The 12,792-nt window shown below is 43.8% G+C and overlaps 1 protein-coding gene across 2 annotated transcripts in view; it reads right to left on the bottom strand.

The window, feature by feature from the left end:
- The window catches only part of FNTB (farnesyltransferase, CAAX box, subunit beta), a 77,964-nt gene extending 67,745 nt beyond the window's left edge, over positions 1-10,219 (bottom strand). The window contains exon 1 of one of the 2 annotated variants that reach the window (XM_017892426.1): positions 9,110-10,219. In XM_017892426.1, the coding sequence (XP_017747915.1) occupies positions 9,110-9,253 (144 nt within the window). In that variant the 5' untranslated portion in view covers positions 9,254-10,219. Of the gene's footprint in view, positions 1-5,805; positions 5,955-9,109 lie in introns of those variants that run through there. The other variant, XM_017892427.1, reaches the window with a different exon arrangement.
- Positions 10,220-12,792: the final 2,573 nt, after the last annotated feature.

Consider the following 12,792-nt stretch of genomic DNA (forward strand, 5'->3'; position numbering starts at 1 on the left):
CAGCTCCATCCTATTATTGTCCCCGAAGGACTTCCAGTGGGATGAGATGTGGAGATGGAAGGCAGTGACACTGACTATCCTGACCCTGTGTAGGTCCAGGCTAATGTGTGCGTTTGTGTCTTAGTTTTTAACAAAAAAGTTTAAAAGGTAAAAGAAAGTGAAAAAATTTAAAAGGAGGAAACAGCTTACAGAATAAGAATATACAGAAAATATTTTGTACGGCAGTACAATGTGCTTGTGTTTTAAACTGTTATCACAAAAGAGTCAAAAGCTGTAAAAAAAAATTTAAAGTTTATAAAGTAACTTACAGTACGCAAAGTTTATTATTGCAAGAAAAAAGTGTATGAATAAATTTAGTGTAACTGAAGCATACCGTGTTTATTTTTATTTTTCATAATGTCTGTTCAGTAAGTGTACAGTATTTATAAAGTCTACAGTAGCGTACACTCATATCCTGGGCCTTCATATCCACTCACCGCTCATTCACTCTCTCACCCAGAGCAACTTCCAGTCCCGCAAGCGCCATTCATGCTGAGTTCCCTAGATAGGTCTACCATTTTTATCTTTTATAACGTATTTTTAGTTTACCTTTTCTATATTTAGATATGTTTAGATACAAAAATNACAATGTGCTTGTGTTTTAAACTGTTATCACAAAAGAGTCAAAAAGCTGTAAAAAAAAAATTTAAGGTTTATAAAGAAACTTACAGTACGCAAAGTTTATTATTGCAAGAAAAAAGTGTATGAATAAATTTAGTGTAACTGAAGCATACCGTGTTTATTTTATTTTCATAATGTCTGTTCAGTAAGTGTACAGTATTTATAAAGTCTACAGTAGCGTACACTCATATCCTGGGCCTTCATATCCACTCACCGCTCATTCACTCTCTCACCCAGAGCAACTTCCAGTCCCGCAAGCGCCATTCATGCTGAGTTCCCTAGATAGGTCTACCATTTTATCTTTTATAACGTATTTTTAGTTTACCTTTTCTATATTTAGATATGTTTAGATACAAAAATATTTACCATTGTGTTCCAATTGCCTGCAGTATTTAGTACAGTAACATGCTGTATAGGTTTGCAGCCCAGGAGCAACAGGCTATACCTTATAGCCTAGGTGTGTAGTAGGCTATGCCATCTACATGTGTTAAGTACACTCTATGATGTTCACACGACAAGGAAATTTCCTACTGACAATGTATTTCTACTGTTATTAAGTGATATATAACTATATGTATATTAGTTTGTATTGTTTGATGATGGAGAGATTGTGTTAAACTCTAGGGGCCAGGGATCAAGTAACTGTACTAGAGTCCCCAAGACTTAGGTGCCATGGCAACAAATAAATGAAGAGCTAACCAAAAGGCTGCATTCTTGATATCTTTTAAAATATCTGTTTAAAAGATATTTCACGGACAGGTGCGGTGGCTCACGCCTATAATCCCAGCACTTTAGGAGGCCGAGGCGGGAGGATTACGAGGTCAGGAGATCGAGACCATCCTGGCTAACACAGTGAAACCCTGTCTCTACTAAAGAATACAAAAAAATTAGTCGGGCGTAGTGGCAGGTGCCTGTAGTCCCAGCTACTCGGGAGGCTGAAGCAGAAGAATGGCGTGAACCCAGAAGACGGAGCTTGCAGTGAGCCGAGATCACACCACTGCACTCCAGCCCGGGCGACAGAGCAAGACTCTGTCTCAAAAAAAAAAAAAAAGATATTTCATGGAGTTTTTCATTTAATCAACAGAAATTCAATCAATAGGCCAGGCATGGTAGCTCAACGCCTGTAATCCCAGCACTTTGAGAGGTGGAAGCGGGTAGATCATTTGAGGTCAGGAGTCTGAGACCAGCCTGGCCAACATGGTGAAACCCCATCTTTACCAAAATACAAAAATTAGCCGGGCGTGGTGGCACATGCCTATAATCCCAGGTACTCGGGAGCCTGAGGCAGGAGAATCGCTTGAACCCGGGGGGCAGAGGTTACGATGAGTGGAGATCGCGCCACTGCACTCCAGCCTGGGCAACAAGAGTGAAACTCTGTCTCAAAAAAAAAAAGAAAGAAATTCAATCAATAAAAGCAGAGAATAGTTTCCATTCAGTAAGTGGTAAACAACAACTAATGCATTTGGCACTTTCTCTTTCAGAGCTTCTATCTAAAGCCAATCTCAGGAGGTACCAACTTTCATACCAGGCACTATCACTTCTCTGCTTCCTAAATCTCCCTCCTCTCCCAGAGACAGACTGTTTCAGAAAGTAGATTTGCTGCCTACGATTCATGTCATTGAAGCTGCAGTAAAAGAATTAATATATGAAATATAAGGCAAGACTTTTAAAAAAAAACTATCCCTCAGAAAATACAAGTCACTTTATATTCAAATACTTACAAAGTACTTCTTGCTGTAGGAAGTTTTTCAATTTCTTTATTTTGAATACGAAGTTCCAGCTGGGGATGACACAATAGCCTAAAACAACCTCAGTTAAGGTGCGGTTTGGGCTGCTTTGGCTAATGGTAATCAGTGAAATGAGATAAATTAAACACAAATTTAGTAATTATTCCTGGAGATATAAACTCACACTTTCATGTGCAAACTGCCATTGTAAGGCCAGCCTTTTATCTTGTTTATTCATTTTTTACTTTTTTTTAGAGACACTGAGTCTCACACTGTTGCCCAGGCTGTCTCGAATTTGTAGGCTTAAGCTGACCACCCACCTGGCCTTCCAAAGTGCCAGGATTACAGGTATCAGTCACCATGCCTGGCCAGTAAACCAACATTTTAAAGATCATTTTAGCCGGCGCGGTGGCTCATGCCTGTAATCCTAGCACTTTGGGAGCCCAAGGCAGGCGGATAGCTTAAGTTCAGGACCAGCCTGGGCAACACAGCGAAACCCTGTCTCTACAAAACAATACAAAAAGTAGCCAAATGTGGTAGCGCACGCCAGTAGTTCCAGCTACTCAAGAGGCTGAGGTGGGAGGATCACTTGAGCCTGGAAAGTTGCTGCAGTGAGCTATGATCATGCCACTGCACTCCAGCCTGGGCAAGAGTGAGACCCTGTCTTTTAAAAAAAGGAGACCATTTGAAAAAGTAATAAAGTGGTTAAGTTGCAGTGACCACAAATATATACCAACTGGACATACTGTAAAAAAAAAAAAAAAAAATTCTAGGCTCACATCTGTAATCCCAACACTTTGGTAAGCCAAGGCAGGCCTGTGAGGTCAAGGCTGCAGTGAATGGTGACTGCATCACCGCACTCCAGTCTGGGCGACAAAGTGAGACACTGTCTTAAAAAAAAAAGTCTAATGTTATGCAAGTGGATACTTGTAACTTGGAATAAACTATTCAGTGGTAACACCTTATTCATATTCAAAAAGGATGTATCTCAAGAACTGAACATGTGGTCCGGAAATCCATATTGGCTGACTCAAAAAGTGGCTCCAGTGATGATTAAAAATAGTGAAGTCAAAGATGCATGTGAAGAGTCTGAAAAGAAACATTTTATAAATAAAAGGAGGAGGAAAACCAGCATTTCTAAATTAGTGTTACTTTACAAAGTAGGTGATTTTAAGTAGGTATATGGACCCAAATTTAAATGTAAATTATGTAAGCAGGTATTTTTCACTTATATACCTAAAGGTACATGTATTTTAAACTTAACCAAAACAACCTTTTGGACTTTTAATGGGGAATTTTGATATGCAGGATTACTTTACACTTGGGCAATATGGTATATGCTGAATTTCAATAAAATAAAATGGATTCAGAAAGCTAGCCTACTGACCACTTAACCAAGTAGAGGACCGGTTCCTTCTATCAGAGGCATAAAAAATGGGGAAGTTTTATCATATTTAGTGATTTGTTCCACCTCTGTTTACTAATATTTTGGATCCTATAAGCTGAAACAAGTCAACAGCAGAAGGTCAGGATTCTGTTCTGCTGGTCCCTCCTTAGGATATGTGGTGGCCCACTGCCTAAACCTGAAGCCAGGACATCACCTGCCTCTCAACACCCTGATGGGGGCCCACCTGCCCATCTCACCTCATTTCCTACCACATCCAACCTGCACCCACCATTCCTGGTAAGCCATCTTACTGCCCCCAGTCAAGCCTGAGCCTTCCCTCAAAACAGCTCCCCCTCCTAGAATGGCTGCCCCAAACTCTAATTTTTACAGCCCTACCCAGTTCCACGTTCTCCATGAAGTCATCCTGACCACCTCAGCCCACACAGATGGCTTTTCAACTCCCTAAAATCCTCGTGCAAAGCAGTCATAATTTAGCACTCTGTGACTACCTATAGCATATTCTTCTTATTTTTTTTCTTGTTTGAGATGGAGTCTTGCTCTGTCACCCAGGTTCAGTGCAATGGTGCAATCTCAGCTCACTGCAACTTCCGCCTCCCAGGTTCAAGAGATTCACCTGCCTCAGCGTCCTGAGTAGCTGGGATTACAGGTGTGCACCACCACACCTAGCTAATTTTTGTATTTTTTTAGTAGAGATGGGGTTTCACCATGTTGGCTAGCCTAGTCTCAAACTCCTGACCTCCAGTGATCCACCTGCCTCAGCCTCCCAAAGTGCTAGGATTACAGGAGTGAGCCACCGCACTCAGCCTTCCAGCATATTCTTTTTTATCTAAGATAAAAGAATTTTGAGGGCAGGGATCAGGACTAATAATTCTCTAATATTCCCCTCAGAGTTCAAGTTACTTGACTGACAATGAACCATGCCAATGGCTCAATGACACCATGCCATTTCAAGTGGAGGATGCTTTTGCCTCTGTTCAAAGACAAACTAAAAGAAAAACAGTAGTATCTTTTGTAAACACCTGTTTTGGGCAAGGCTGCTACCTCTGAGACTATCAGTATTAACCTACTGGCCTGAATCAGAGTGTTGGCAATGGGATGATTCCAGATGGCACAATAAGGTAGGCAGGCACTAACAATACAACCACGTCTTGTTCTCTAGTGCCACGAAAGGCCCTCCCAGCATCTGCATTAACAAAACAGCTTAGCAAGGTAGAGACCTTCATAAAAATATCCAGAGCTGACCATTTCTCATTACCTCCACTACCATCACTGTGAGCTAAGCCACCGTCACCTGTCTCCCAGGATATTGCAATAGCCTCCTAACTGGTTTCCCTGCATCCACCCTCACTCCCCACCATCTACTCTTGACAGTACTAAATGAGTCTGTTAAAATGCTAGTCAGATTGTGTCACTCCCCTGCTGAAAACCCTCTGATCATGGATCAGTCTAAGTCCTGGCAGGAAACAGATGGCACAAAGTGGGTGATTTGAGGAGAGTTTATAAAGGAACTATTTACAAAGATGTGGGCAGGTGTAGGGAAACCACAAGAGAAAATGCAGTATCTGGAGCTGGTAAATCAGGGGTACCTGAACTCCTCATAGACCTGAAGATGTGAAGAATGGAGAGGGAAGGAGACAAAGAGCTCTGCAGAGAAGGCACGTGACAGGAAATGTGACCCTAAGACTAAGGAAACCCCAGCCCACACAAGCCTGCAGGAGGGAAGAAATACAACCGTCTCATTCTTCTCCTTCTCAGTCACCCCCAGCAATACTTCCCATGGCCTGCAGTCACAAAGCAAGGAAACCTGTCAGTGCAGGGCCCCCTCCTGGGGCACATCTACAGAGCAGGCTGGAAAAAGGCCAAGTGAATCTGGGGCAGTAAATGGCAGGTATACAGCCAAGTGGCTCCCCATCTCAGTCAGGATATTTTAAAGTACTTCCAAAGGCCAGTGAGGCCCTATATGATCCGACCCATCTCCTATTCTCTGGTTTGCTAAGCCCCCGTGCTCACCAGGCATTCTGCTGCCTTGGTCCTTTGTGCTTGCTGCTTTCTCTGCCCAGAATATTCTTGCACCAGATCCATGATGGCTTCCTCCCTCATCTGAGACTTCAGGTCTCAGATCACATGTGTTGTCATAAAGGGTTCCCCTTTACCACCTTATATGAAGACATCCCTTGCTCCCACCCCACCCATTCCTGACACACCCTATCCCCTCTATCCCAAAGTGTTACTCTCCACAGCACTTCTAATTAACATTTTATATTGAGATAGCTATAGATATTATCTCTTTTAATTGACTGCTTCATTGGCCTAGAAACAGTTTTATAAAGGCATCAACTTGGCCTCTTTTGTTCAACGACTTATGCCAAGTGTCTAGAACAGTACCTGGCTTGTAGAAGACGCTCAAGTATTTGCTGAATGAATGAAAATCAACGAATGGAACAGAGGACTCACAGCTAAGGACTTCTTCCACTATTTATAGGTTTAACTCCTATTACCAAATTATTGCTTAACAAATAAACTGAGTCTTCTGATAATCAGATAGGAAGCAGGTAACAAGCATTATTTTATTTTATCTTATCTTATCTTATCTTATCTTATCTTATCTTATGAGACAGAGTCTCGCTCTGTCGCCCGGGCTGGAGTGCAGTGGCCGGATCTCAGCTCACTGCAAGCTCCGCCTCCCGGGTTTACGGCATTCTCCTGCCTCAGCCTCCCAAGAAGCTGGGACTACAGGCGCCCGCCACCTCGCCCAGCTAGTTTTTTGTATTTTTTAGTAGAGACGGGGTTTCACCATGTTAGCCAGGATGGTCTCGATCTCCTGACCTGGTGATCCGCCCGTCTCGGCCTCCCAAAGTGCTGGGATTACAGGCTTGAGCCACCGCGCCCGGCCTTGTTTTTTTTTTTTAACTTAAGAAGTTTTTGTCTTAAATAGACACGGGGTCTTGCTATGTTGCCCAGGCCAGTACCAAAATCAGTATAGTTGTTTTTTGTTTCAAGAGACAGGGTTTTACTGTGCTGCCCAGTACAGTGGCTCGATCATGGCTCATCTGTGAACTCCTGGGCTCAAATGATCCTCCCACCTCAGCCTCCCAAGTAGCTGGGACTACAGGTGCATACCACCACGCCCAGCTATATATACATTATTTTCTTTTTTGGTAGAGACAGGGTCTTGTTATGTTGCCCAAGTTGGTCTCCTGGGCTCAGGTGATCTTCTCACCTTGAACTCCCAACGTGCTGGGATTACAGGTGTCAGTCATCAATTTGTTTTTACTGGCAATGGCACAAAATTGAGCTATTAGTAAATGGAAGCTTTAGTCAAAACTGAAAGAGTAATAGTATATCCTCTGTAAATAACTTCTCCTAACAAGGTTGTTACTTTTGATGAATGTATCATCATTAACCTACCAACGTGGTAGGTCTCTAAACTTCAGTCTTCTCATCCATAAAAAGTGTAAGGATTGAATGATACCATGTGTGGAGAGCATTTAGCATTGTGCTGAGACTCAATAAATGGTCACTAAGATGATTATTAAAACAGTGAGGCTGCCACAAAAATGAGACACAACATTATCTTCCTACTACCTGAAACTGTTCATCCTAGACTAACAATGTGTGCTGGAATAACAACACGAAAAAGAAATGTAAGATTCTTTACTGTCTGCCATACCGTTCGGTCTAGATTTGAAAGATGCTTACACCACGCATAGTGGCTGGTGACTGTAATCCCAGCACCCTGGGAGGCCAAGGAGGGCAGATCACTTGAGGTCAGGAGTTCAAGACCAGCCTGGCCACACAGTGAAATCTGTCTCTACTAAAATACAAAAATTAGCCGGGCGTGTTGGTGGGCGCCTGTAGTCCCATCTACTCTGGAGGCTGAGGCAGGGGAATCGCTTGAATCTGGGAGACGGAGGTTGCAGTAAGCCGAGATCGTGCCACCACATCCCAGCCTGGTGACAGGGCAAGACCCCGTCTTGAAAAAAAAAAAGGGCAATCTGACAGTCTATGGTCAGATATTAAATAAAACACTTGACCCGAATCACTCAGCAATCCATCATTTAGGAATTCTGCAAAGATCCTCCAGGTTTTTCATCAGTGGGAAATTTCTTGACAATCTTTTGCAGTCAGCCTTCCCTGGGACACACTGGTAGGCAAACCAACCAGGAGAGTTAGCTAGATTCAAGAGGTGAGGATTTCCTTTACTCCCCTAAATTCCATAAGTTTAAACCTCCAGTTAAAATATTCTCCCTGCTACTTAGTGAATCACCATGTATCAAGCCCTTGTTTCTGTTATAAATTTATAATTCTAGTCATAACTGTACAATATAACAACTATTGTTACTAATTTTGCCAAAGTACAGGCTTCCAACTTCAAGTATGAAATACAAAACAGGTCTCTCCAAGGTGAAGCCTGGAGACTGACCTCACTAAGAGATCTTATTTCAGTAAGCAGCAGGATGTTCATTTATTAGTGTTAAGAATCATCCTGACCACCTATCCATACCGACAGATGGATAAACAGTTCCACATAACAATCTTGTGAACAATTCCAATCAGGGAATAAACAGAAAAACAAAACTATGGTTTTGGGCATATGAATCATTCCCCAAACACTTTTCAAAATGATAGGTTCGATCCTACTTCTAGGCCTTAGGGAATGATTAGTAGTCCAAAATCCATACTTTCTGTTGAGCACTTTCCAAACTCTGTTTTCCTGCCTGTCCCCACAGAGGCTGTTTCATTTCCTTGTACTTCCATCGTTTAATATTGTGTCCGACACGTAGTTGGTGCTCAAGTGGCTGAATGACTACCAAAATGCCCACCCACGAGGCAGGCCCCCAAACCTGGCACTGTAGGTCAAAAATTAAACAGATCGTGAAACGGCATGACAGCAGCCTGGCCCTTCTCTCCTCTCTGCCTCCAGAAGCTGAGAGCAGGTTGCGAAAAGTGCACTGTGCACCCCAGAACCTCCTGAAGTACTGGCAGAACGGAGTGGGCTATCCGACCCGCCCGGGCTGCCTCTGTTCTCCAGACGTAGAACACGATTCTCCTCGTTCTTTAGGGCAGAAGGGACCTGGCTACTGCCCACTCCTCCAAGCCCAACCTTGAAACGACCCTTCCCCAACCTGGCCGCGCAAACGCTCCACGACAAAGCCCAAGCCGGGGCGCCCGGAGCTTCCCAGAGGGAAGGCGCCGCGGTGCGCTGTGGGAGTCGTAGTTCCCCGGTGAGTTCCGCACCCGGGCGGCCCTGCGAACGGGACTCCCGCTCCCAGAACACCCCGCGCGGGCGCCTCGCCCAGTCCTGCCACCTCACCTGTTCTATGGACGTGACTGTTTCCACCGAGTCGTCCTGCAACCGCTCTCGCGCGTGCTCGGGCCTCAGACTGTACAGCGGCTCTGACCAGACGGGGGAGGAAGATGGAGGGCAATAGTAGGTGAAAGAACTCGGAGAAGCCATGATCAAGGAGAGCAGCGGACAGTGTGTAGGACTCAGCTTCGTTAAGCAACAACGCGCATTGAAACTCGAGCGGGCTAAGCGCTACGGTGAGCGGATAGAGGCAAAAAGCTTTTTGAACGCGAATCTCTCCTCCCACCTACAAGTCTTTACAGTGAGTACTGAGATGCTGCCGCCCCCCGCTGGGCAGAGGCGCTGCTGCAAGAGCGCAGAGTCCTGAAGCGCAAAGGTGTCTACATCCGAATTTCATTTCAGAGAGATGGCGTGGGACGCCTCGGTTTGTTATGCAAATTGTTAAAAAGAACTTTAACATTCTGCTAATTCTCACTTAATTGTAATGCAGTCGCTTGCAGTTTCAGGTGCCCAAGAACCCATTGAATGTAAGTTTGAAAGCATTTCTGACAGCTCTACTGATTGCCTCAGTCACGCTATTACTAATAGAATTATTGTGCACCTTGGGGTACTTGACAGCCTCCCAGGAGAAGGCAGCAGCTGCTCAAACGTGCAAGGACGCCGTCTCAGTAATTCAGTGATGGAGGGAGGGGGGCATTATGATTTTCTCCTACCTCTTGGAGGTTAAATTGCAGTAGCAAGAACTGAAATGCAGTAGAAGGAACAAGGATAAGTGAAACAGTCAGTCATTCCGCAGATATTTATGGAACACCTGCTATGTGTCAGGCATTGTGCTAGGTCCTAGGAATACAAAAGTGAACAAAACAAAGTCCCTGCCCTTGGGAACCTTACATTCTAAGAAAATCGACAGAATTGAATGTATCCAACGCAATAAATGTATGAAGACTTGTGATAAATGATATGAAGGAAAATAACAGGGTCTATGAAAGAGACTAAAGGGGTAGGAAACTAATTGAATTGTATGGTCAGGCCAAGCCTCTCTAAGTGACCTTTCATTTGAGATCCGAAGGATAAGGAGGAGTCATCCAGAAGAACAGTATGGGAAAGAACTCCTGAAAAGGAAGAAACAGCAACTTTTAGAAGACATGTGCTGGGCACGGTGGCTCATGCCTGTAATCCCAGCACTTCGGGAGGCTGAGGCAGGAAGATCACTTGAGGAGTTAGAACATCCTGGGCAATATAGCAAGACCTCATCTCTATTAAATATCAAAAAAATTAGCTGGGGGTGGTGGCGCATGCCTGTAGTCCCAGCTACTCAGCAGGCTAAGGTGGGAGGATCCCTTGAGCCCAGGAAGTCGAGGCTGCAGTGAGCTATGATTGTGCCACTGCACTCTAGCCTGAGTGGCAGAGCGAGACCCTGTTTCAAAAAACAAAACAACAAAAACAAAAACCATAGGCTCAAGTGACCCTCCTGCCTCAGCCTCCTGAGTATTATTTTAGGGCATACATCAAAAGTACTACACCAAAAATTATAATACCAAGATATTAAACTGGGGGAGTTGTATGTAGGAGGTTATAGGAGGTATGTTAATAACAGACATTCCGGGTACACTTGGAGACAAGCTTCCTGCTCAGAGCATTTCACTCTGTTCCCACTCCATTCCATGTCACATGTCTAGGATCCAGGGATTATAGACCAGAGTGACATTTGACAACCATCCATTCCCCTGTTCTCAGTCTCTGGTAGTAAATAGAAGCAGTCAGAAAAAATGTCAAAGATGAAGCTGGGCTGGCTTAAAGACCTCAGGTAGATGAACACTACCACTGTGTCCATTTTAGTGGTACTGTTGCTGAACTAAGACCTAGAGGCACCAGAATGTTACCAAATCTGGAAATAAGGGGACTGTATGGGTTAGGACCCATGGATATGGCTGCACAATGTGAAATGGTCTCATTACATTGCCCTGTCTATTGGCATCTTATTGTGTTTCCCTTAGTTATATTTTGGGAAAAAAATGGTCTGATAAGGTCAGAGTCATATCTAAGGATTCAGCCTTTGTCACAAAGAGTTTCTTTGCAGGAGAACTGGAAACTTAACGCTTCAATCCTGAAGATTGTGCTATTGAAAGAATAGCTGGGACAGTTTTGTGACAAATTGTTGCATCTGTCAGGTGCACCTAGAGCAATTGCAAATTGTATTTTAGAAATAAAAATTCATTTCTGAAATTCAGTCTCCTCTGCAGTGGGATCCAAAAGATGTGAATAGGAACATGGGCAAGAGTCTCCTGCAGGATAGTGTGTTCTCATCCAATTAATGTTTATTGAATACAGGGTAAGTGCTGGGCACTGGGGTAAGTGCTGGGCACTGAGCTAAGTGCTAAGGAGACAGCAGTGAGCAAGCCAGACACAGTCTCTGCCATTATGGGTCTTATGATTTACCAGAAAAAACTTTAAACAATAATGACAGAATTGACTCTTTCATGACAGTTGGGAGAAATGGGATGAGGCAGAAAGAAGTATGGAGTGTTGTGAGCTTGTATGACAGGGGGACCTTAAGGTAGCCTGGAAGGCTTGAAAAGACTCCCATGAGGAAGTGAGTTAATTAATCCAGAGGATGGGAACATCCCAGGCAGAGGAAACCCAGTGACAACCCCAAATCAAGTGAAACCAGTAATGAAAAATATGTGGGGTTTGTACTCCATGTAGGCATCTAGAAGACTTGGATCAAGTAGCCCACTAGTTGTCCCTCCTCTTGGTTTAATAAAACCACTCATTCAAGAAGTAGAATGAACATAAATATTAATGGTACTATAGAGAATGATATATTTAGAGAGGAAACTCTTAGTCATGATAATAGCAACTCCAGCTTAGACTACAGATGGTTTACTCAAATGCCTGATACTCTTTTCTAAATTAAACTGATCGCGTTTCTTTAAAAATAATAGTAAATGTGGACCGTGCTATTTTATACTTTTAAGAGCAAGAAAAAGAAAAAAGTAATGGTCTAAATGAACCACTAGAGGTCGCTTCTGACCCTAGAGTGCCCTTAGGGAGTACGTTTTAAAACTGCTCTCACTCTTCTGCCTGTTTTCACTCATACAAGCCGTATATCGGAATGAATTGTTTCCTTTAATATCTTGTGAAACTGTGTAATCATACATATTGGAACATTTGGAAAATGGAAAGAACTCATCTATTATCCCGCTAGGTAATTAACTTCCTCCCCAAGTTTACTGCGCACCATCATTCTGTTCCCCTGGATGGAATTACCGCCCCGCATCCTACCTAGGGCCAGGTCATCTCCCTCCCTTCCCGCACCACCCCCCAAAGACATGACTATCGCAGTTCTCCCTTGCCTTTCCTAAAACACCAAATTTTTCTTCTACTTGGTCATGCAGATCTCCCTCAAGCATGCCATTTTCTCATTCGTGGCAGGGTGGAGGATAGGGGTTTTTTTTTTTTTTTTTGAGACAGAGTCTGGCTTTGTCGCCCAAGCTGGAGTGCAGCGGCCCAATCTTGGCTCTCTGACAAGCTCTGCCTCCCGGGTTCATGCCATTCTCCTGCCTCAGCCTCCCGGGTAGCTGGGACTATAAGCGCCCACCACCACGCCCAGCTAATTTTTTTGTATTTTTAGTAGTGACAGGGTTTCACTGTGTTAGCCAGGGTGGTCTCAATCTCCTGACCTTGTG

Source organism: Rhinopithecus bieti, unplaced genomic scaffold (genome assembly GCF_001698545.2).
Source record: "Rhinopithecus bieti isolate Rb0 unplaced genomic scaffold, ASM169854v2 scaffold_20892, whole genome shotgun sequence".
Classification (NCBI taxonomy): domain Eukaryota; kingdom Metazoa; phylum Chordata; class Mammalia; order Primates; family Cercopithecidae; genus Rhinopithecus; species Rhinopithecus bieti.